Source organism: Hyla sarda, chromosome 11, assembly GCF_029499605.1.
Source record: "Hyla sarda isolate aHylSar1 chromosome 11, aHylSar1.hap1, whole genome shotgun sequence".
NCBI lineage: Eukaryota > Metazoa > Chordata > Amphibia > Anura > Hylidae > Hyla > Hyla sarda.
The window spans coordinates 86,439,316-86,463,511 of NC_079199.1; the positions used below are offsets into that span (position 1 = coordinate 86,439,316).

General features: G+C 43.5%; 1 protein-coding gene across 12 annotated transcripts in view; it reads right to left on the reverse strand.

The window, feature by feature from the left end:
• Nucleotides 1–1,633: 1,633 nt before the first annotated feature.
• The window catches only part of ANXA9 (annexin A9), a 113,039-nt gene continuing 90,476 nt past the window's right edge, over nucleotides 1,634–24,196 (reverse strand). For all 12 annotated transcript variants that reach the window (XM_056545700.1, XM_056545706.1, XM_056545701.1 and 9 more), the window contains 11 exons: nucleotides 23,804–23,900; nucleotides 23,382–23,473; nucleotides 21,180–21,293; nucleotides 11,290–11,380; nucleotides 8,864–8,943; nucleotides 8,726–8,785; nucleotides 8,500–8,590; nucleotides 6,712–6,807; nucleotides 5,512–5,570; nucleotides 3,540–3,662; nucleotides 1,634–1,866 (listed from right to left, as the gene is read on the reverse strand). In XM_056545700.1, the coding sequence (XP_056401675.1) occupies nucleotides 1,804–1,866; nucleotides 3,540–3,662; nucleotides 5,512–5,570; nucleotides 6,712–6,807; nucleotides 8,500–8,590; nucleotides 8,726–8,785; nucleotides 8,864–8,943; nucleotides 11,290–11,380; nucleotides 21,180–21,293; nucleotides 23,382–23,473; nucleotides 23,804–23,900 (966 nt within the window). In that variant the 3' untranslated portion in view covers nucleotides 1,634–1,803. The remainder of the gene's footprint in view (nucleotides 1,867–3,539; nucleotides 3,663–5,511; nucleotides 5,571–6,711; nucleotides 6,808–8,499; nucleotides 8,591–8,725; nucleotides 8,786–8,863; nucleotides 8,944–11,289; nucleotides 11,381–21,179; nucleotides 21,294–23,381; nucleotides 23,474–23,803; nucleotides 23,901–24,196) is intronic.

The window sequence follows — 24,196 nt, forward strand, 5'->3', positions numbered from 1 at the left end:
CCATCAGTCTGTTTTGTTGGCTGTGTAGACTTATGACATGCAGCAACTAATAGCTTGTTAGCTGAGCTGTGATTGGTCGCTGTGGGAAAATCCCTCTTTTTTTTCTCTCACACAGTTTGATAAATCTGGGCCTATAACTTTTTAGGGTCTGCCTGGTAACCATTACCCATTATATGTACTTCATATAAATGCATCATCATGGGTTCCCCATTCAGATCGTGTACAGACATCTCTGGTGTGTTTCTTTACTTATGTATATTATGGAAATATTATATTGTATAAATCATTTGCATTATCCTAAGGTGTATCCTTTTTTCTGTTTTGTTACCTTCTGCCTCTTTTAATCTTTATCACATATTCCTGAAAATAAATCTCATAAAAATGTATTTAAAAAAATAAAATAATAATAATTAAATAAATAAAATTTGTTTTACTTACCTCAGAAAAGCTAGGGTGTGAAATACCAAAGCATAGATTGGATTCATGTTGTATGTTTTCCTATGGAGATGGGTAGATGTGAATGGCACAATTGTTAAAGGGGTACTCCGGCCCTAAGACATCTTATCCCCTATCCTAAGGATAGGTGATAAGATGTCTGATCGCAGGGGGTTCCGCTGCTGTTGACCCCCGCAATCTGTCATTCCACACCCACCTGTCTCAGCCATCACGCCCCCTCTCATAGGCTTTCATTTAGGGGGTGGGGTGTGACGTGATGTCACGATACTCTGGCCCCGTGGTCGTGAGTCTTCAGACACTGAGCTATTGTTGCTCCGTGCAGCTGAGACAGGTGGGTGTTGCATGAGAGATTGGGGGGGTCCCCAGCAGCAGGACCCCCGCGATCAGACATCTTATCCCTTATCCTTTGGATAGGGGATAAGATGTCTTAGGGCCGGAATACCCCTTTAATATCAGTAGGTGTCCCTAAATAATATGGGATAGTAACTAGTAAAGTTAACGGTACAAAGGGTAATATATTTGTGGTGGTCTATTTTCTAAAAGGGGCTTACATAAGAAAATTCACTAATTAATGTGACTACCACTAGGAGGAGTTTATCACATTCCTTGCTGTCATGGTAATCTGGGTGGTGGAAAAGCTGGTTTCTCACACTTGGGGGTTAATTCTTTGGTGGGATGCAGTATATGAGAATCTGATACTGTGGGGGAGCAGTATATAAGGAGGCTGATACAGTGGGGGTGAAGTATATGAGTAGCTGATACAATAGGCAGTTCAGTTTTTAGGGTCTATTACTATGGGGAGAGCAGTATATAAAGAACTGATACTTTGGGGGGGGGGGTGCTGTATATGTGAAATTAATACTTTGGTGATGCAGTATACCAGGGGCTCATACTATGGTGGTGCAGTACGTAAGGAACAGAAGCAATGAAGTGCAGTATGGGTCTGATACTATAGGGTGCAGTACATGTGGGCCTGATACTGTTGATGGGTGATGTGTATAATCCATAGGGCTCTGATAAGTGTAAGTCCTCATGGTCCTGTAAACCTCAGCACATAGGAGGAGAGGGCCAGATGCATGTATCTTGGTGTCTGCAGGCGTATTATGGCCATTGTGGCAAGATATTTGCTGATACGATTCCCAAACAAAACTGAATATAAGAGAAGAACAAGTTTATAAAAGATACTTTTATTAAGACCTCCAATAAATGTGAGCAAAATGGTGGGTGACCATTCACTCAGCCGGAGGGGACAGCCAGGTCAGAAAAATATGGCGGCCATCTCTTCTGCTGACTGTTCATGTCAGATCACATAGTCCTCATGTTCATGAAACGCTATGACGACACAATTTATATATCTTCTGCTCTGCACAACAAGAGCAATGCGGAGCGATGAGTCCCCTTGGTATCACTCTGAAAGAGACATGTACAAAAAGTACATTGATATAGCTACAAAGCATATAGCATGCTTAGAAACAATATAAACAAAATAGATATAGAACACAGGACAGCACTCACCATCCAACTTTAGCTTTTATTCAAGCAGGACGTGTGATGACATCAGATGTGTGCCAAGGTGGAGGCAGGGAGCACAGCCGGGACAGACTGTTTCACGCTATTCAAGCGCTTCTTCAAGCCGGTGTACACCGGCTTGAAGAAGCGCTTGAATAGCGTGAAACAGTCTGTCCCGGCTGTGCTCCCTGCCTCCACCTTGGCACACACCTGATGTCATTGCACGTCCCACTTGAATAAAAGCTGAAGTTGGATGGTGAGTGCTGTCCTGTGTTCTATATCTATTTTCTTAATTTACCTATACGGACATTGCACCACCTTTTGCCACCTGTTACCCAGATTTCACTGTTGCATTCCTTCAGTAGCTACCTCACCTTAGTCTTGTCAGTGCCGGACTGACCTGTCCCTTATACATTCTGCTTAGAAAGAATATATCCTCTCTTCTACATCTTTTATAAAGTAGATGTTTCATAAAGCTCTTCTTGCTGATAATGATAATAGATCTGCTGTTGTGAGAACATCTAACCAGGACCCAATTCTGCAACATGCCAATCGAAGTACCACTTTTTACCACTCGGGCTGACAGGCACTTAGTCCTATGGAAACCAATACAACAGTGCCCCCTCCTGCTCAGATCTTTGAAATAACATTGAGAAAATTCATACCTAGGGGAGCCTGAGACGCCTGGTGACACTTCTAGGATTCGTGTTTTAAATCAAAGGTTTTTTAAAGAAAAAACTCGCTTTATAGACCACAGTCTTCACTCGCTTTATAGACCACAAGTCCCAGCTGCTGTCAGCAGCCAGGGAGCCACTGGTAATGGCAGACATCAGTAATTATGCTGATGCCTGCTATTAACCCTTCAGTCTCTTTTCCAATTTTACAACTAAAAAAAAAAAAAAAGTGAAAAGAAACCCCCAATATTTGGTATCACTGTGTGCGGAAGTATCCAAACTATTAAAATATAATGTTAATGATCCAATATGGTGAACAGCATAAATAATTAAAAAAGAAGTGATCAAAAGGTTAGGTATACACGAAAGTGGTATAAAAACTGCAGATCAGGGAGCAAGAATTGGGTCCTCGTACAGCCCTGTATACAAAACAATAATACAGTTATAGGGGTCAGAATAGGGCAATTTTAACATAACATTTTGTTGTAACCATGAGTATAATTTTAATTGTATTGATCCACAGAATAAAGATAACATGTCAGTTTTACTGTAAAGTGCACTGCGTAAAAATGAAACCCCCCCAAAATTTGCAAAATTGTGGATTACAATTTCTCTCCACAAATAATATTTTTTCCGTTGCGCCATACATTTTAAAATGAAAGGTAAAATGAAAGGTGTCACTACAAAGTACAATTGGTTGGGCAAAAAAAAAAAGCCTCATATGGATCTGTGGATGGAAATTCAAAAGTGTTATGGCTCTTAAATTATTATGGTGACTATGAAAAAACTAAAGTGCAAAAATGAAAATTGGCTTTATCCTCAAGGTCAAAATGAGCTGTGTCCTTAAGGGGTTAAAGTGGATTATCATTTAGGATTTTTCATGTACACAACATGCATTACCTGAATGCTTGAATAGAGGGATTTTCCATATTTCCTTCTGTATGCCACCCGGATGCTCAATAAATCAACCTCACTGCGAGAAACAAGGATACGTCTAAGAGTACTGTCATCAGTCCCGAGGCCCTGTAGGAGGAGATCAGTAACATTATTGGATAAAAACTGAAGGCGTCTTGATCTTTGTTTTTAGAATCTTGATCTTGATTTTTAGAATGTATCAATGTTCACCGGTTTTAGCAATGAAGATTTGACCAAACTAGACAGAAAAAATGGGGTTTCTAATAGAGTTAGCTTTTTAAGGGCCGTATAACATGGCACGAGCTGTTTAGTAAACATGGGCCAACCTTGTAGATCGGTGTTCGTTTATCAAGCCTACTACATGGCTTTGTGATCTTGCGACCCTTTGCTTCAGTTAGCCATCAGCCACATATTCCCTATTACATGGGGAAATGTGTGACCGATGGCCGGTGGGTAAAATTGACCCGATCAGCCGTCTAGTTAAGCTTTTGCCGTTTGTCAGCTAATTGCTAGGCAGTGTATTAGGGCCCATAGGCGACTACCCAGGATCTCCATGTTCTTCTGCAAACCATCATTGACACCTTATATACTGCAGAAGTAGTGTGCATGGATGGGGATCACCAGTAGTTTTTTCCTGTAGCATTAACAATAGATAATATTCTGCAGTGTTGGGATGGGGAGTAGAAAAGAAAGGTTTTGAGTCCTGCTTCCTCTGCACACTAAAAAAAGGCATCAAACAGCCTTTTCTAGTCCACTATTAGAGGAAGCCTGTGAGTCCTGTCTCTCCTGTCCACTAGTAGAAGAAGCCTGTGAGTCCTGTCTACTAATAGAAGAAGCCTGTGAGTCCTGTCTACTAATAGAAGAAGCCTGTGAGTCCTGTCTCTCCTGTCTACTAATAGAAGAAGCCTGTGAGTCCCGTCTACTAATAGAAGAAGCCTGTGAGTCCTGTCTACTAATAGAAGAAGCCTGTGAGTCCTGTCTACTAATAGAAGAAGCCTGTGAGTCCTGTCTACTAATAGAAGAAGCCTGTGAGTCCTGTCTACTAATAGAAGAAGCCTGTGAGTCCTGTCAACTAATAGAAGAAGCCTGTGAGTCCTGTCTCTCCTGTCCAGTAATAGAAGAGGCTTGTGAGTCCTGTCTACTAATAGAAGAAGCCTGTGAGTTCTGTCTCTCCTGTCCACTAATAGAAGAAGCCTGTAAGTCCTGTCTCCCCTGTCCACTAATAGAAGAAGCCTGTGAGTCCTGTCTCCCCTGTCCACTAATAGAAGAAGCCTGTGAGTCCTGTCTACTAATAGAAGAAGCCTGTGAGTCCTGTCTCTCCTGTCCACTAATAGAAGAGGCTTGTGAGTCCTGTCTACTAATAGAATAAGCCTGTGAGTTCTGTCTCTCCTGTCCACTAATAGAAGAAGCCTGTGAGTCCTGTTTCTCCTGTCCACTAATAGAAGAAGCCTGTGAGTCCTGTCTCCCCTGTCCACTAATAGAGGACTAAAATAAAATGAAAGAGTGCTCCGTAGCATAAGACCGCCAATGTAAGGTCCAATTAATGGATTAAAAAAAACCTTACTGAAGGCGGTTATGTGAGTTCACACACAACAATGGTCAGCGTGAGTATTAGGTCCTGTCTGCAGCCTCCCCAATCATACGATCAATACATGGTGAAGACTTCCAGAGGGGGATGGGTTTCAGCGGCGCTGACCAGGAGTGGACATGTCAGGTGAGTAAAATTAAGTTTTATTTGAACAATGCAACGCGTTTCACCGAGCTTGCGCAGCTTCATCAGGCATTCATGACGTGTCCACTCCTGGTCAGCGCCGCTGAAACCATCACCCTCTGGAAGTCTTCACCTTGCATCACTAATAGAAGAAGCCTGTGAGTCCTGTCTCCCCTGTCCACTAATAGAGGAAATGCATGAGCAGTAAAAATAAGACATGTGACAAAAAGAATAAAAAGTTTTTACCTTCATTGCATTGTACAGTCTGTCTGCAAAGTAGAGCGGAGTGTTCTTAATCACAGCCACTGGGAGGAGAATACACATGAAATGTCATTATGAGGTGTTGTCCACTTTTTACCATATTTTTGTTAGTAGAGTTCCCTGAGTTTTTTCTTTCATGTAATTGATGGTGGTTATGAAAAAGGGACTTTTGTGTCTATGTGTTAACCCAGCCTAATGGCTTATTCACAAGCTGCTACATGCTGCATTTTTGCTGTGATTACGGAAAATAAAAGAAAACACTTCAACATGATAATGACTTATTAGTAACCCCTAACAGAATACATTACCAGTCAAAAGTGTGTATACACCATGTTTTTTGTCTTGTTTTTTGTTTTGTTTAATTTTCTACATTGTAGATACATTTTGAAGACATGCAAATTTCAAAGGAACAAAAAAGTGTTAAAATCTGATTTACATTTTACAATCTTCAAACTACTGGTAGTCCTATTTAGCATTAAGGACAGTCCTGCACAAAGTACTGACCCGTACAAAAAAAGTTATCATGTCACTTAAAATTTAACTTAAAAATAAAACAAGCATAAAATAGCAGAAGTGCTATTTTTTACATTCACAACAACAACAAAAAAAATTGTTAACGTTTTTCAATATTATTTGTGCCGCAGTTAATACCATTAAAAAATAGAACTCGACCCGGAAAAAACTAGTTCTCGTACAGCTATGTGGACTGAAAAAAACGTATGGTTCTCTGAATGCAATGATTAAAAAAAAAATTGCTGTGTGCTGAAGGCAATGTAAGCAGATTGTATGTACAAAATACATTGTCATAGCTTTTTCTGCCAACTCAGTCTCTGCATGTGAAAAAAAAATAATGTTTCCATTTGCTGAGAGCAAGCAGAGATCTTAAAATTGGAATACAAAGTTTATTACAGTAGTCTCAAACTGTGGTGCTCCAGATGTTGCAAAACTTCAACTCCCAGCATGCCCGGACAGCCGTTGGCTGTCCGGGCATGCTGGAAGTTGAAGTTTTGCAACATCTGGAGTGCCACAGTTTGAGACCACTGGTTTCTTATAAGGTTGCTGAACATTTCTATATACAGTGGTGAAGCTTTTTTTTCCATACATCACATTCGGATTACAATCTTCATTCAGTTTCCCTCATATGTATAGTAGTATACATATAAGTGAAACAATCTGGACACTTACCTAACGTCAAAAGTCCTTTCTGGAAGTCGCCTTTAAAATTCTTTTTAATCCATTCCTCTATTTCCCCTTTTGTTGATTTCTTGAAATGATCAAATACTAGGAACATATATGGAAAAGCAAGGTCAGTAACCAATACTTCATCATATAAAACATTTTACTTTAAAGGGGTACTCTGGAGGGAAACATTTTTCAAATCAACAGGTGCCAGAAAATTATACAGATTTGTAAATTACTTCTATATAAAAATCTTAATCCTTCCAGTACTTATCAGCTGCTGTATGCTCCAGAGGAAGTTGTGTAGTTCTTTCCAGTCTGACCACAGTGCTCTCTGCTGACACCTCTGTCTGTGTCAGGAACTGTCTAGAGCAGGAGAGGTTTGCTGTGGGGATTTGCTTCTACTCTGGAGAGTTCCTGACACGGACAGTGGAGGCAGCAGAGAGTACTGTGGTCAGTCTGGAAAGCTGTACACAACTTCCTTTGGAGCATACAGCAGCTGATAAGTACTGGAAGGCGTAATGTTCACATTTGTATGATTTTCTGTTATTTGATTTGATTTGTCAGCTGTTTCATGCTGCCTGAACGACAGGATCACTTACTACAATGCACTATGTGGCTTTTGCAGCGGAAACATTACAGATCTGCAGCCAAGTTCAGATTTTTTTTGTATTTAAGGTGTTACCTACAATGTTGTGGCCACTTTTATGAAAAATGACTATATGGAAGCACTGTGCACAAAAATAATTTTTCTAAATCACTTTCAATTTACATTTTGGCGGCAGAATACCTTCACCGAGCATCCGTTCTTCCTGCGGCTTATAATTGTGCATTAAGAGATGGAGCTTGGTGCTGCGTCTCGCACCGGCTACAGGTGCTATGGGGATGGAGCAGAAAGCTCCGTCTCCTAATGCACAGTTATAATTAGTAGAGACAAGGGAGAACAGGTATTCTGGTGGTATTCTGCCCCCAAATTCTAAATGAAAGTGATTTAAGGAGAACTGTGGTGAAACATTTTTCATTTCCCCTATGCCCGGGCTGCAAAAACGAAAAACACAAACTTTAACTCACCTTCCTACATTCCACCGTTGTGCTGATGTCGTCGTGCCGGTCCTCCGGTGCTTGTCTTCTTCCTGCTTCCTGGTCACAGTGACACATACTGCGCTCAGCTGTCATGTAAGGGGCCCAAGCAGAAGGGAGAAGGCGAGGCCCGACATGACATGACATATCGGGCGGAGTATGAGTCGCCGTGCCCAGGAAGCAGGAAGAAGACCAGAGGACCGGGACGCCGATATCGGTGCAACAGGGGAACGTAGGAAGGTGAGTTAAAGTTTTTTTTTTTTTTTAGTTTTTGAAGCCCAGGCACAAGGGAAATGAAAAAATGTTTCACCACAGTTCACCTTTAAGAAAAATTACTATTGTGTACAGTGTGGCACTTTCGTCATTCTACATAAAAGCTGCCCACATTGTGCATAATCTGCACTGAAAAAATGAACAGTGGAAACGCATATTTGTTACAAATTTTCCATGTGAATTTAGGTATGGAAATGCTGCTCTTTTTCTGCTGTAAAAAATTAAAAGCATTTCCGCTACCTGTGGCCGCACTCTAATAGAGGCATGTGGTGATTTAGTATGGCTAATATTAGAAAGAGCATTAATCCAATTGGCTTATGACTTTCATTTCTGTGTCAGTGAAAGCCTAAAACTGAAGAGAAGGGGCCCCTGCAGTCATTAATTTATTCACAATAAAATCAAAACATTGCTGCCTGAGATGGTCAGATGTAGGCGAGTTACCTCTCCTAAGGTGTCCATGGCTTCGTTCCGTCAGGATTGTGATCCACTGAGCACTGTTGGCGGTATTCTTAGGTCCCAGATCATTCAGAATCTGCCATTCCAATTATCAAATGCAGAAAATTAAAGGGCGAAATTCTCTTTTTAAAACGTTATTTATGCCTATTTACCGCTGTACCGCCTTCTACCACTAGATAGAGCAATGCAACCGTATCAATTTATATACAACCTTTGAATCTTGTTCAATGAGGCTGTAGTCAATTATCCCAGAATCCCTTTCTCTCTTGCCCTGAAATTGAAGATACATATCATTAAAGTTATTCTGATAAACAATAAAAAAAAAGTCAAGAACTGTTCTGTTTGTTACCTTGGCCAATGCTAGGAGAAGTCCGGTGTACGGTTCTTTGGTGTCTGATGTAATGTCCTTTTCCAGCTCAGCTTTATATTCTGTGTTGGAGATAAATTTGACTTTATTGGTTGATGTTAGTGAGGACAACAATGGAAGTGTAAGTGCTATGGTTATGGATATCAATGGATGTAGCTCCTTCTCCAAGCTATGAACTAAATAAATGTAAACAACCCCAATTTGCTTTCCTGACTATGCCTTCCGAAATTGTGCATTAGGGCTGAATTTTATTTATTTATTTAAGTTTATTTAAGCTACTGTGATAGCTTGGGGGTGTAGGGAGTAGCTGTGCAGTGATGAGAAGGTGTTGGATTAACCCTTAACTGTCGTGACGCCAGGGTGTGGGTTCCTCTCTGTATATGTATCCTACCGCCACCCGTCCCAGGAACGATAGGGAGGAATAAAGGATTGTCCACAACTGGAGTTTTAGTAAACCGAAGATAACTTTACTGCAGATTTGTTGCAGGTTAAACGTAGTAACAGTCTTTACAGAGGACCGGACCTTAGGCTCCTCACAGGTTTGGTTGGGACCTTGTAGGGAATAAGCTTGAAGAGTTTGCTTTACGCTGTTCCACTGGATTTAGAGGTATTGTTTAGGTCCAGCAGTCACGTAGGATTAGGATTGAGTTAGATTGAACTCACGGTTTTGTATTCGGCTGAAGTTAACAGGCTTCAGGCCTAAATATGTCTTGAAGGTATACACGGAACTCCTCTCTCTCTGCTAGTCCAGAACCCAAGAGAGCGAGGATTAGATAACAGCGCCCTTATATCTAAAGGGGCAGGCTTCAAGCTTATTGGTCCCCCAGACCTGTCAGTCTTAATACAAAGCATTGTGGTACATCACGTGACATGAGCACCTGACCTGGAAGGTCCTTAACCTTGGCAAAACAATATAATTATTAATCATGTGACCTAAGGTCCTGGAAGCAACATTTACACTATACAATATACAAAATATATACATAAAATTAAAGGGGCGACTAGGGGTTATCCCACTAAGAGCATCCTATCAGTACAGAGGAACTCTGACTTTGGGGACTTATTACACAAGGTACGGTACACGTGCAGTACCGGGACATCACACTACAATGTTAGATAACTTTATATACTCCAAAACATCTGGGGGGAATAACCACTACAAGGTAAATAGTTGCTAGTAATGCAACAGGAAATCTCTACACCAAAAAACATATACTAGCCAAGAACAGTAATAGTAGTCAAACAAGTAAATTATTTATTAGAAAAATACAGAAATTTAAAACATACATAAAAAGACATTGGCACAGTAGGATAACACCATGGAAAGCATATGCCAGGGCAGGCTGTAACTAAACATAAAAGTACATATATAGAGTAAATCCCTCATGCTATGATCACTGTAAAGAAGGTATCAGAAAATATAGTAGAGTATAAAAAATAAGTGATAGCCAGTACCAGATGGTATAAGAAGCCTTACCCAGGGACATGCCAAACCCCTACATATGTTTTGCTCCGTCGAGCTTCCTCAGCTCGACGGAGTGAAACATATGTAGGGGTTTGGCATATGCTTTCCATGGTGTTATCCTACTGTGCCAATATCTCTTTATGTATGTTTTAAATGTCTGTATTTTTCTAATAAAGAATTTACTTGTTTGACTACTATTACTGTTCTTGGCTAGTATTAGTTTTTGGGTGTAGGGAATGTTAGATAACTGACAATGCTTGTGCTGTTAAAGGGGTACTCCACCCCTAGACATCTTATCCCCTATCCAAAGGATAGAGAATAAGATGTCTGATCGCGGGGGTGCCACCACTGGGACCCCTGCAATCTCTGTGCAGCACCCAGCGTTCGTTTAGAATGCTGGGTGCCGGCGGCAGGGGTCGTGACATCATGACTACGCCCCTTGTGACATCGCGCCCCCTTCCATAGACTTGCATTGAGGGGGCGAGACGTGATGTCACAAGGGGCATGGCCGTGATGTCACAACAAAATATGCGTTTGGAACAAAATGTTCAGAATTTGGAGCAGAGGAGTACCCCTTTAAACTCCATTTAAGTGAAATTTCCTGGTAAAGTGTAACTGTCATTTCATGTGCCTTTTCTAGATAAGCTGCCCTATGAGGAGCAGCACTATTTCTGACCATTATATAACTTGTATATGGTATTTATCAGCAGATTCCTGCTCTACAGGCTTCATCTATAATGCACTTCTCCTAGAGCTTTTAGAGAGTTCTCCATGAGCTCCCCATCCCTCTTCATAGATTTGTATTCGCTTGTCTTGCAGACACAGGACAATGTTGAGCTGGTTTTTAGAGTGGAATACAGTCTCACAGGAGAGGGGGAAAGGGAAGAAGTTCGATAACAGGAGAAAGAAGCATTTTGTCTAATAAAATATACTGTCTACTTACCTTGCCTGTAACATGTCTGAATTTCTCTGAGATGATCATTGGATCTGGTGGACAGTATCTCCGTCAATGTTTCTTCATCAGTACCTAAACCCTACATTAGAAAATAAATAGCAATTTGACAGGTGAAGCAAATAAAATAAATTTTCTTGTGACAATGGCTCCTGGTGAGGGTTTGATGTCAGTTCTTAATGTGAATGTACTGGAAGCAGGAAAAATGAGCAAGTGTAATAATCTGAGTAACTTCTATAAAGGCCAAATTGTCATGTCTAGATGACTGGGTCACAGCATCTCCAACATGGCAGGTCTTGTGGGTCGTTCCCAGTATACAGTGATCAGTACCAAAAGTGCTCCAAGAAAGAACAATCTGTGAATCAAGCAATAGGATCATAGATGCCCAAGACTCATTGATGGACATGGGGAGTGGAGACCAGTCTGGTCTGTTATGATACAAAGGTGTCAGAATGCACAATGAATTGCTGCCTGTTGTATTCTTCTGAATAGGGCAAATCTGCAAATGTCTGTCCCTCTCCAAATGTGTCTATGTTGTGCAGTGTTTTCAGTCATATATATATATATATATATATATATATATATATATATATGGTGTTATTCACATAAACATGCACAAGCATGGACTGACACTGACCAACTGCTTTCCCAAAATGGAACAAGGCATAATAATCGACAGAAGGAAACATGGATCAGGATTCTAAATCAATCACAGCACTAACTTTTACACTGGCACTAAATAGATACATTGCATATATATATATATATATATATATATATATATATATATATACACATAAAACATATGGGCAGCACGTGAGCATAATAACTGGACTATGGAGCAATATAAAATGTTGGCTGGCTATGATATTGTTTTTTTTTTCCATCATATGGGTGGGCAGGGGACTTTGGGAAGAAATGGCACCAGGATGCACTATGGGAGTAAGAAAAGATGGCAGATGCAGTGTAATGCTCTGCTGGGAAACCTGAGGTCCTGGTATTGAGGAATGTTGCTTTGTCACATATCGTTTACCTCAACATTATACCCCGTCATGCAGTGGTTTGTCTCTTTCAGCTTGATAATGCCTTGGAAAACTCTGTAAATATGATTAGAAACATGATAAAGTGTTCAAAGTGTGGACTTTGCACATAGATGGGAACAAAGAACACTTAAAATGGACGATGTACACAGGAGCTGAATCTTAGATTTATAGAGGAAGAACAAATCTGACCATAGACCTTAAAGGGGTACTCCCGTGGAAAACATTATTATTATTTTTTTTTAAATCAACTGGCTCCAGAAAGTTAAACAGATTTGTAAATCACTTCTATAAAAAAAATCTTAATCCTTCCAGTACTTTTTAAGGGCTGTATACTAAAGAGAAATCCAAAAAAGAAATGCATTTCCTCTGATGTCATGACCACAGTGCTCTCTGCTGACCTCTGCTGTCCATTTTAGGAACTGTCCAGAGCAGGAGAAAATCCCCATAGCAAACATATGCTGCTCTGGACAGTTCCTAAAATGGACAGCAGAGGTCAGCAGAGAGCCCTGTGGTCATGACATCAGAGAAATGCATTTCTTTTTTGGATTTCTCTTTAGTGTCACGATGCCGGCTGGCAGGTAGTGGATCCTCTGTGCCAGAGAGGGATTGGCGTGGACCGTGCTAGTGGATCGGTTCTAAGCCACTACTGGTTTTCACCAGAGCCCGCCGCAAAGCGGGATGGTCTTGCTGCGGCGGTAGTGACCAGGTCGTATCCACTAGCAACGGCTCAACCTCTCTGGCTGCTGAAGATAGGCGCGGTACAAGGGAGTAGACAGAAGCAAGGTCGGACGTAGCAGAAGGTCGGGGCAGGCAGCAAGGATCGTAGTCAGGGGCAACGGCAGGAGGTCTGGAACACAGGCTAGGAACACACAAGGAACGCTTTCACTGGCACAATGGCAACAAGATCCGGCAAGGAAGTGCAGGGGAAGTGAGGTGATATAGGGAAGTGCACAGGTGAAGACACTAATTGGAATCACTGCGCCAATCAGCGGCGCAGTGGCCCTTTAAATCGCAAAGACCCGGCGCGCGCGCGCCCTAGGGAGCGGGGCCGCGCGCGCCGGGACAGGACCGAGGGAGAGCGAGTCAGGTACGGGAGCCGGGGTGCGCATCGCGAGCGGGCGCTACCCGCATCGCGAATCGCATCCCGGCTGGCAGCGGAATCGCAGCGCCCCGGGTCAGTGGATCTGACCGGAGCGCTGCAGCGGGGAGAGTGAAGCGAGCGCTCCGGGGAGGAGCGGGGACCCGGAGCGCTCGGCGTAACAGTACCCCCCCCCTTGGGTCTCCCCCTCTTCTTAGAGCCTGAGAACCTGAGGAGCAGACTTTTGTCTAGGATGTTGTCCTCAGGTTCCCAGGATCTCTCTTCAGGACCACAACCCTCCCAGTCCACTAAAAAAAAAGTTTTCCCTCTGACCTTTTTGGAAGCTAAGATCTCTTTGACAGAGAAGATGTCCGAGGAGCCGGAAACAGGAGTGGGAGGAACAGATTTGGGAGAAAAACGGTTGAGGATGAGTGGTTTGAGAAGAGAGACGTGAAAGGCATTAGGGATACGAAGAGAAGGAGGAAGAAGAAGTTTATAAGAGACAGGATTAATTTGACACAAAATTTTGAAAGGACCAAGATAGCGTGGTCCCAACTTGTAGCTCGGGACACGGAAGCGGACATATTTAGCGGAGAGCCATACCTTGTCTCCAGGGGAAAAAACGGGAGGAGCTCTTCTTTTCTTATCCGCGAACTTCTTCATGCGTGATGAAGCCTGTAAGAGAGAATTTTGGGTCTCTCTCCATATGATGGAAAGGTCACGAGAAATTTCATCCACAGCGGGCAGACCAGAGGGCAAGGGGGTAGGGAGGGGGGGAAGAGGGTGACGGCCGTACACCACGAAAAATGGGGATTTGGAGGAAGATTCAGAGACCCTGAAGTTATACGAGAATTCGGCCCATGGAAGGAGATCTGCCCAGTCATCCTGGCGGGAGGAAACAAAATGTCGCAAATAATCACCCAAGATCTGGTTAATTCTTTCTACTTGTCCATTGGACTGGGGATGATATGCAGAAGAAAAATTTAATTTAATCTTGAGTTGTTTACAGAGAGCCCTCCAGAATTTAGACACGAATTGGACGCCTCTATCCGAGACAATCTGCGTAGGCAACCCGTGAAGACGAAAAATGTGTACAAAAAATTGTTTAGCCAACTGAGGCGCAGAAGGAAGACCAGGAAGAGGGATGAAATGTGCCATTTTGGAGAATCGATCAACGACCACCCAAATAACAGTGTTGCCACGGGAAGGGGGTAAATCAGTAATAAAATCCATACCAATCAGAGACCAAGGCTGTTCGGGGACAGGCAGGGGATGAAGAAAACCAGCGGGCTTCTGGCGAGGAGTCTTATCCCGGGCACAGATAGTGCAGGCTCGCACAAAGTCCACAACATCCGTCTCCAGAGTCGGCCACCAATAGAAGCGGGAGATGAGTTGCACAGATTTCTTGATGCCCGCATGACCTGCGAGATGGGAGGAGTGACCCCATTTGAGGATTCCGAGGCGTCGGCGTGGAGAAACAAAGGTCTTTCCTGGAGGAGTTTGCCTGATGGAGGCAGGAGAAGTGGAGATCAGGCAGTCAGGTGGAATGATGTGTTGCGGAGAGAGTTCAACTTCTGAGGCATCCGAGGAACGAGAGAGAGCATCGGCCCTAATGTTCTTATCGGCAGGACGAAAGTGAATCTCAAAATTAAATCGGGCAAAGAACAGAGACCACCGGGCCTGGCGAGGATAGGCGTAGACCAGGAGCGGCCACTCGCTGCGGAGGAGGTGCAGGAGCCGGTGGAGGAGATGACTGCTGAAGCTGTGGTAGTAACTGCTGTAGCATAACGGTCAGTTGAGACAGCTGTTGGCCTTGTTGCGCTATCTGTTGTGACTGCTGGGCGACCACCGTGGTAAGGTCAGCGACAACTGGCAGAGGAACTTCAGCGGGATCCATTGCCGGATCTACTGTCACGATGCCGGCTGGCAGGTAGTGGATCCTCTGTGCCAGAGAGGGATTGGCGTGGACCGTGCTAGTGGATCGGTTCTAAGCCACTACTGGTTTTCACCAGAGCCCGCCGCAAAGCGGGATGGTCTTGCTGCGGCGGTAGTGACCAGGTCGTATCCACTAGCAACGGCTCAACCTCTCTGGCTGCTGAAGATAGGCGCGGTACAAGGGAGTAGACAGAAGCAAGGTCGGACGTAGCAGAAGGTCGGGGCAGGCAGCAAGGATCGTAGTCAGGGGCAACGGCAGGAGGTCTGGAACACAGGCTAGGAACACACAAGGAACGCTTTCACTGGCACAATGGCAACAAGATCCGGCAAGGAAGTGCAGGGGAAGTGAGGTGATATAGGGAAGTGCACAGGTGAAGACACTAATTGGAATCACTGCGCCAATCAGCGGCGCAGTGGCCCTTTAAATCGCAAAGACCCGGCGCGCGCGCGCCCTAGGGAGCGGGGCCGCGCGCGCCGGGACAGGACCGAGGGAGAGCGAGTCAGGTACGGGAGCCGGGGTGCGCATCGCGAGCGGGCGCTACCCGCATCGCGAATCGCATCCCGGCTGGCAGCGGAATCGCAGCGCCCCGGGTCAGTGGATCTGACCGGAGCGCTGCAGCGGGGAGAGTGAAGCGAGCGCTCCGGGGAGGAGCGGGGACCCGGAGCGCTCGGCGTAACATTTAGTATACAGTCCATAAAAAGTACTGGAAGGATTAAGATTTTTTTAATAGGCACCAGATGATTTAAAAAAAAAAAAAGTTTTCCACAGGAGTACCCCTTTAAAAGTTTTTTTTTTTTTTTTTTACATCAACTGGCTCCAGAAAGTTAAACAGATTTTTAATTTACTTCTATTAAATAATCTTAATCCTTCCTTAATCAGCTGCTGAAGTTGAGTTGTTCTTTTCTGTCTGACAACAGTGCTCTCTGCTGACACCTCTGTCCGTATCAGAACCTGTCCGGAGCATAAGAGGTTTGGTATGGGGATTCGTTCCTACTCTGTACAGCTCCTGAGACAGGTGTCATCAGAGAGCAGTTAGAAAAAAAAAGAACAACTCAACTTCATTAGCTGATGAGTACCGGAAGGATTAAGATTTTTTAATAGAAGTAATTTACAAATCCGTTTAACTTTCTGGAGCCAGATATATATATATATATATATATATATATATATATATATTTTAAAATAGTTTTTTCCTGGAATACCCCTTTAATAAATGAAGTAGGTGGTTTATACCAGCATAAATGGAATAAAATATCTAGCTCTTTTATTAAGATCGATGGTGAGATTTGTTTTTCCTCATAAGTCCAAGATTCAGCTCCTGTGTACATCGTCCATTCAGCACCTGTGGACATAGTACATTTTTAAGTGTGGACTGTTCTTCGTTCCCGTCTATGCGTATTGGCTATTACCGAGAAACCAGCCAGACCTCAAGAGGACGTCATGGCAGCTGATCTGCATCCCGACTTCATTGCGAGTCTACGGGCGATTTATGGTGCTGTGCTCTCAGCACTACATCATCCGGTAAGCCAGTGTTTCCCAACCAGGGTGCCTCCAGCTATTGCAAAACTACAACTCCCAGCATGCTCAGACAGCCAAAGGCTGTCCGAGCATGCTGGGAGTTGTAGTTTTGCAACAGCTGGAGGTACCCTGGTTGGGAAACACTGCAGTAAACCTTCCAGAAAACATAAGTGAGGGTCCTCCCTGACATTATCCCACTAGGAGCGCACCTTTTCTTCTTCTTTTCCTACTGTCAAGGTGTTGACTACACCTCCCAATTTTTAGATCTCAATCTAATTTGAGTATCTGTGAGATTTGCTGGAAAAACAAGTCTGATCCATGGAGTCTGCATCTCACAACTTATTGGACTAAAAATAAATCTGCTGCTAATGTCTTAGGCTGTAATACCATGTAATACTCAGTAATACCATGTTTATTTAAATGTGATACTTTTATTATCTCTATTATCCTGATATTCTCCTGAGGACACTCTGGATTGGAGTAGAAACGCGTTGAGAATTATATTTTCTATTAGAGATGCATATCTGAATATGTGTATCTACACATTAGATTCATGATAAATCCACCAGATGGGTGGTGATCCTAACAGATCCTGTGTCGCATGATTTTATTCCTATGTGGGTATAATCACTTGGCACATATTGGTGTGTTTTAGTAAGCATATATTAAAAGTTATGTCTTAAATAGCACTTCCCTCACACCTTATATTTATTTAGAGGTTTTTTTCATATTGCTAATGTCTTAGGGCCAGACACCACAGAACAAGGTCAGAGGTCTTGTGGTGTCCATGTCTCGATGGGTCAGAGCTGTTTTGGCGGCATAAAGGGGAGTACACTCTAAAGGCATACACATTAAGAAAAAGAGGGTGGGATCAGAAAACTGTTTAATGTGTATGGGGGGCCGTCCATCTATATCCAGACAGATGATGTCGGCAGAGAGATGGATCAAACATGTTGGAATTCAACAAAATATCCTTTTATTCCTAGAAAGATAAGCTGCAAGAGGAGTGAGACAGTGGTTTACCGCTTCTCTCTCTATTGAGAACACATGAACGCTGAGCTGTTGGCCGAACGACAACTATTACATGTGTATGGCTTAGGCTGCATTCACATCACGGTTGCAGCCTACGGCTGCCGGATCCGGCTGGGGGAGGGGAAAACCAGGCGCTGCCATACCCCAGCCGGACCGGCGCCAAAACCCATTCACTTTAATGAGACGACCGGAGTCACTGTTTGACTCCGGTCGTCTCATTAAAGTGAATGGCTCATTTCTGCTCCGTATCCGGTTTTGTGACCGGACCTAAAATCGTAGTATACTACAGTTTTTGGTCTAGTCACAAAACCGCATACGGGGCAAAAATGAGCTGACCAGAGTCACTGTTTGACTCCGGTTATCTCATTAAAGTGAATGGGTTTTGGCGCCGGTGCGGCTGGGGTATGGCAGCGCCTGGTTTTCCCCTCCCCCCAGCCATATCTGGCAGCCGGAGGCTGTAACCGTGATGTGAATGCAGCCTTAAATGGGTTTTCCCCATCTCATAGGGGTTTTCCCACATGATAGGGAATAGGAAGTAGATCAGTGGGAGTCAGACTGTTGGGACCCCCCACCGATCCTGAGAACAGGGATATAATTGTCCCCGGAATGAATGGTACATACCATTTGTGGTATAGCGGGGTGCAATGCAGGGCAGATGTTGCAACCCTGGGGGCAGATGCTATTAACCCCTTCTTGTCGTGATGCCAGGGAGTGGTTTAGCCTTAACCACACGAAGGTAATACCACTCGTCCTGGGCTAGGCACAGGGGCAATGAAGACACCAACGCCAAGTTACCGACAACGGTTGCTTTACTGAGGGTAGACAGGTGATACCTATTACCAATTCAGTACAGCCAATATCCCAAGAAGGTGACCAGTGACACAGGGGGACCTCGCAGGCTTGCTGGGACTTGCAGTATGTAGAGACACTTTAGTGAAGGCCACGGTGACTATATAGAAGACTTGACTGACTTGACAATTGACATGAAGATGACTTTGAGGGACTCTTGTCCCTTTGTACGGGAAGACACCATCCCGTTCTGGGCTACCACACATTACTCTATGTATTGTCTATGGACTGCTGAACATTTACAAGAGCTGGGACCAAAGGTTGTCCGAGCGGTCGAACCATCACCCATCTACTTGTTATCACCTGTCTTTTATGTTTCCATACCTATTAGTTTTAACTTATAGAAATCTTATGTTAGGAAGCCATATTTTGCTCAACTGGCAGCAGGCAGAGGGTATTTCCTCTTGTCCCATGTATAATCAGTATTAGGCCATGGTTACAGAAGTTGGAGTTGTTGTTGCAGAGATTACATATGTACAAACTAAACTAGCATTCACCAATGGCTTCAATGGTGGAAAAAAAAATACTGGAGAAAACGAATTTTTTGTATGCTGTACCCAGTGCAATTTCCAAAAGTAACAATCTGAAGAACATTTCATTGAACTGCATTAAGAAAAATAAACTGTGGGCCCTGTGCTGGTCTCGGCTTTAACAATTCTGACAAATCTAACTTACTAAGTCCTTAAAGTGTACCTGTCATCAACAAAAACTTTTGACATAATGTAGATAATACCATTATATGTATATTTGTAGTATACATTGATTAAAAAATGTAAAATTTTTGGGTGAAAAATGCTGTCCCTGCAGCTATTGCCTGTGTGTGTGTATGAGGAGACCAAATACAGGAAGTGAGGGCAGGAGAAGCAGGGCTCTGTGCAGGCTCCTGGCCTGTCAATCATCCTGCTGTGTGAGCCAGGAGCATTTAACAGAGCCTCACTGCACAGAGCCCTGCTTGTCATCAGTGTACAGAGCCCTGCCTGTCCTCAGTGTACAGAGCCCTGCTTGTCCTCAGTGTACAGGGCCCTGCTTGTCCTCAGTGTAAAGAGCCCGGCCTGTCCTCAGTGTACAGAGCCCTGCTTGTCCTCAGTGTACAGGGCCCTGCTTGTCCTCAGTGTACAGGGCCCTGCTTGTCCTCAGTGTACAGAGCCCTGCTTGTCCTCGGTGTACAGAGCCCTGCTTGTCCTTAGTGTACAGATCCCTGCTTGTCCTTAGTGTACAGAGCCCTGTGTGTCCTCAGTGTGCAGAGCCCTGCTTGTCCTCATTGTACAGAGCCCTGCTTGTCCTCAGTGTACAGATTCCTGCTTGTCCTCAGTGTACAGAGCCCTGGTTGTCCTCAGTGTACAGAGCTCTGATTGTCCTCAGTGTACAGAGCCCTGCTTGTCCTCAGTGAACAGAACCTTGCTTGTCCTCAGTGTACAGAGCCCTGCTTGTCCTCAGTGTACAGAGCCCTGCTTGTCCTCAGTGTACAGAGCCCTGCTTGTCCTCAGTGTACAGAGCTCTGATTGTCCTCAGTGTACAGAGCCCTGCTTGTCCTCAGTGTACAGAACCTTGCTTGTCCTCAGTGTACAGAGCCCTGCTTGTCCTCAGTGTACAGAGCCCTGCTTGTCCTCAGTGTACAGAGCCCTGCTTGCCCTCAGTGTACAGAGCCCTGCTTGTCCTCGGTGTACAGAGCCCTGCTTGTCCTCAGTGTAAAGAGCCCTGCTTGTCCACCTCACTTCCTGTATTTGGACTCCTCAGACACACAAACAATAGCTGTGGGGACAAAAATATACACATTTTTTAACCAATGTATATTACAAATATACATATAATGGTGCTATCTACATTATATAAAAAGTTTTTGTTGATGTGACAGGTACACTTTAAAGAACAATTCCATTCATTATTCATATTCATGCTTTATTGTCACAATGACAATTACTGTGGCCTTTGTATTTTGAAAAGGTCTTGGTCCAGGGGGTGCTTCTTTCTCTTTCCTCAGTTACATTATGATCTGACACCTCTCCAGTGTTCCCTGCCGGGCCTCCTACAGTGATGATGTTATATACACTGTGGTCATATGCTGTCCATGCAAGCAGAAACCTTTGAAGTCAGTAACCAGTTACAGCAGGTTGTGAACAATGTATGTAGGTTTCCCAATCAGGGTACCTCCAGCTGTTGCGAAACTACAACTCCCAGCATGCCCAGACAGCCGAAGGCTGTCCGGGCATGCTGGTAGTGGTAGTTTCGCAACAGCTGGAAGCACCCTGGTTTGAAAACACTGATGTAGGTCATCACAGTAGGCACTGGAGCAGAGGTGGCACTGGAAAAGAACCAACTGTGAAGAAACCTTTCAGCTTTTTGGAGCATAAAAGAAACATGTTTTTAAGCGATTGTAAGCCAAAACTTGCTGACAGAACTCATCATTTATAATAAATATTCTCACCTTCATTGCTGATTTTAGTTCTTGGGCATCAAATGCAGCAGGAGCCTTCAGCAACCCAACAATGACCTTCTCGAGGTCACCTGAGACAACTTTCTTGATGTCCTCCTCCAAGTCCTACCATAAGGATATTTGCATATGTACATCATACATTGATTTAATGAATCATCAGGAAATGAAACAGACATCTTGTCAGTTAAATAAGGACATTCTCGGGCAGTGGCTTACCTTCCCTGAGAACCTCTACTCCCAAAATCTGCTGTCGGCTTCAAAAATTGTCTCATACAATACAATGATCTCAAACGATTACAGACAATGGCTTGCAAAAGGAAAACATCCATTAGAATAGCCAGAATGGTTCCAACCAATAATCAAATAACCATGACAACAGTGTTTAAAGAGCATTACCGAACACAGCTGACATTGAACCTTGAGGTGGAGGGGATATACAGTAGAATCTGAAGACTATCAGGCTCCAATCTAGAACCTGTGGCTATAGTGAGCATACACTCAGTAAAATGCACAGCTGGACAGTATGGAAAATGCCACTTGGTCAGATGATTGTTGATTTCTGATCCATCAGGCAAATGATTGAGATGAGTGAGATGTTGATGTCCACCCCATGCATCATTTCCTGTAAAATAAGGTTAGGCTGCTGGTGATGTAACAGTTGCAGTGCACCCTATCACAGTGCACCCTATCACAAAGTACACATCATTTCAAGGTGCTCCACAAACAAAAAATGTCACTAAAGATTTCTCCATTCCCTAAACATTCTCAATATCTCCATTCTGCACATTTTGAACAATAGGCAGACTTTCCACCATTATGTCTCCTGTATAGAGAGATGCTCATTTTCCAAACACTACTGTACGTCAACCATATGAACCTATGGGTCCGTTTTTTCTTATGTAAACAGATCAGGCTATTGGAGGTGTAATGGTAGTGGAAGTTCTATTTTATAATGTGTGATAAGATGGTGTCCCTGAGCCAGGTGTTAAGTGGTTTAGTATGTCCCAGTGTCTGGTGTTGGGTTAAAGCCTTAGTTACTAATGTGTGGTGTCATATTGCCCCAGGCCTTGGTTCTGAATGGTTTAGTGCCATGTTCTCAGCATCAAATTGTATAGTACCGCAGTCTCTGGTGTTCCATAGTTTAGTGCCCCAGATCCTTATGTTCAATGGTGTACTGCCTCAGTCCCTGGTGTTCAATGGTGTAGTGCCCCAGTTCCTGATGCAAATTACCTTAGTGCTTTTGTCTGTGGTGCCCGCAGAATTAAGGTGGTTGTCCAGAGAATTTACTCATACTAAACTGTGATTGGGGTAGGATGATAAAATAACCAGAAAGCCTCAGGCAGTGGGGACTGAGGCTACTGGCACCGGACCAGTGGGGGATCATCGGCAGGCGGGTACAGTTTTTTTCATCCCACCCTTAGGGCATTTAAACATAAAAATAATTCTTTAGACAACCCTTTAATGTTTTCATACTTCTGTCTGGTAGTTCATTAGTTATATTGTTACTGTCATGAAAAATACATGTTGATCATACATGACACTCCTGAGACCCACGGCAATCGTGAGTTATTTGCAGTGAAGCTGTCGGCATTGTGCTCCGCTGCATGGCTAGCTGAGAGATCAGTACATTTCTCTGCATAGACTTCTAGCAGAGAAATGGATGGATCTCTCGGCCGGACAGGAAGTGCCCGGAGACCCAATGTGATTAACAACTTTTTGATCAACATGTCAAAAGTTGTTCTTAATGACAGTAATGCTTTAAGCCCCAAAGAGCACTTGTATGGTGCGCCCCACAATTGTGCAGTTTTCCAAAGAACTTTTGAAAGAACTTTAAAGAGTACCTGTCATTAGGAAAAACTTTTTACATGTCCTAGCGACACGTCAAAAGTTTTTGTTAGCGGAGGTCTGAGTGGAGAAGACAGCGCTGCCATGCGCTCCTCTCCCTGCCTCCCCTTCTTGCCTGTGTCATGTGATCACTCTCATGGACCTTTTGTCTCGATCATGTGACACAGGTCCGGGAGAAAACACATTGAACGCAAATTCTCCCGTCTCGTTCTCATGACTGGCGGAGGTCTGAACATTCAGACCCCCCCGCCAGTCAAAACTTTTAACGTAGCTAGTACATGTCAAAAGTAATTCCTAATAACAGTGTCCATTTAAGTATATTAATGTTGCACATTCTCTGCGCTGTACCTTCTGAAGTTCTGCCTTGTACAGTCGAGCCAGATCTTGTCTTTGATCATTGTTGAGGTTAGTAACAATGTCAACGATGGTTTGCACATTGCCTGTCAATAAACATGATGGAAATTAGTCGTATACATATAGAAGAGCCAAGTGGGACACCATGGCTATCACTGCTAGAGAGGTAGTTTAACTTATAAAGGGGTACTGTGACCACCATTGGTCAAGGGTTACTGTGATTGTCAGCATCTTATCTGTGACTGTTAAGGGGTCACTGTGAAAGTCACTTTGGCCGGCTATAGGGACACAGGTCATCTTGAAAGATTTGTCATGGCGCAAACAGCATGCCAAATATACCTGTCTTCCCTTTTCATGTCTTTGGTATTTATTATTTCACACTAATGGGAAAAAAAGTTTTGTACTGTGAGTCATACCTTTGTTTGTCAGTATTTCAGTAATCCTGTCCACATCAGCTTCTGGTTCAAAATTCTTAAGAGGTTTGATGGTGCCTAGTGTTCCCCAAGCAGCAACCTAGTGAAAATAAGGAAAATCAAATAGTTCTTGTGTTGCAGAAATGGATACACCAATGGCTACTTAATGAAAAGGTGCTCAACATAGTTAGTGTGGTGTCCCATCACCAATGGCTGTCCTGTGGCTTTGGACTGCTTTGGGCAGCTTTGCAGCACAAGGTGTTGGACCCACCAAAAGACTTATTGTACCATTAAATATGTTTGCACTTTATTGAGCAGTAAAATATGTTCCTTATTAATTCTGTTTTTATCTGTTATATGTTATTCATGTGTTACTCTTAAGAAAGGAGTTGTGTA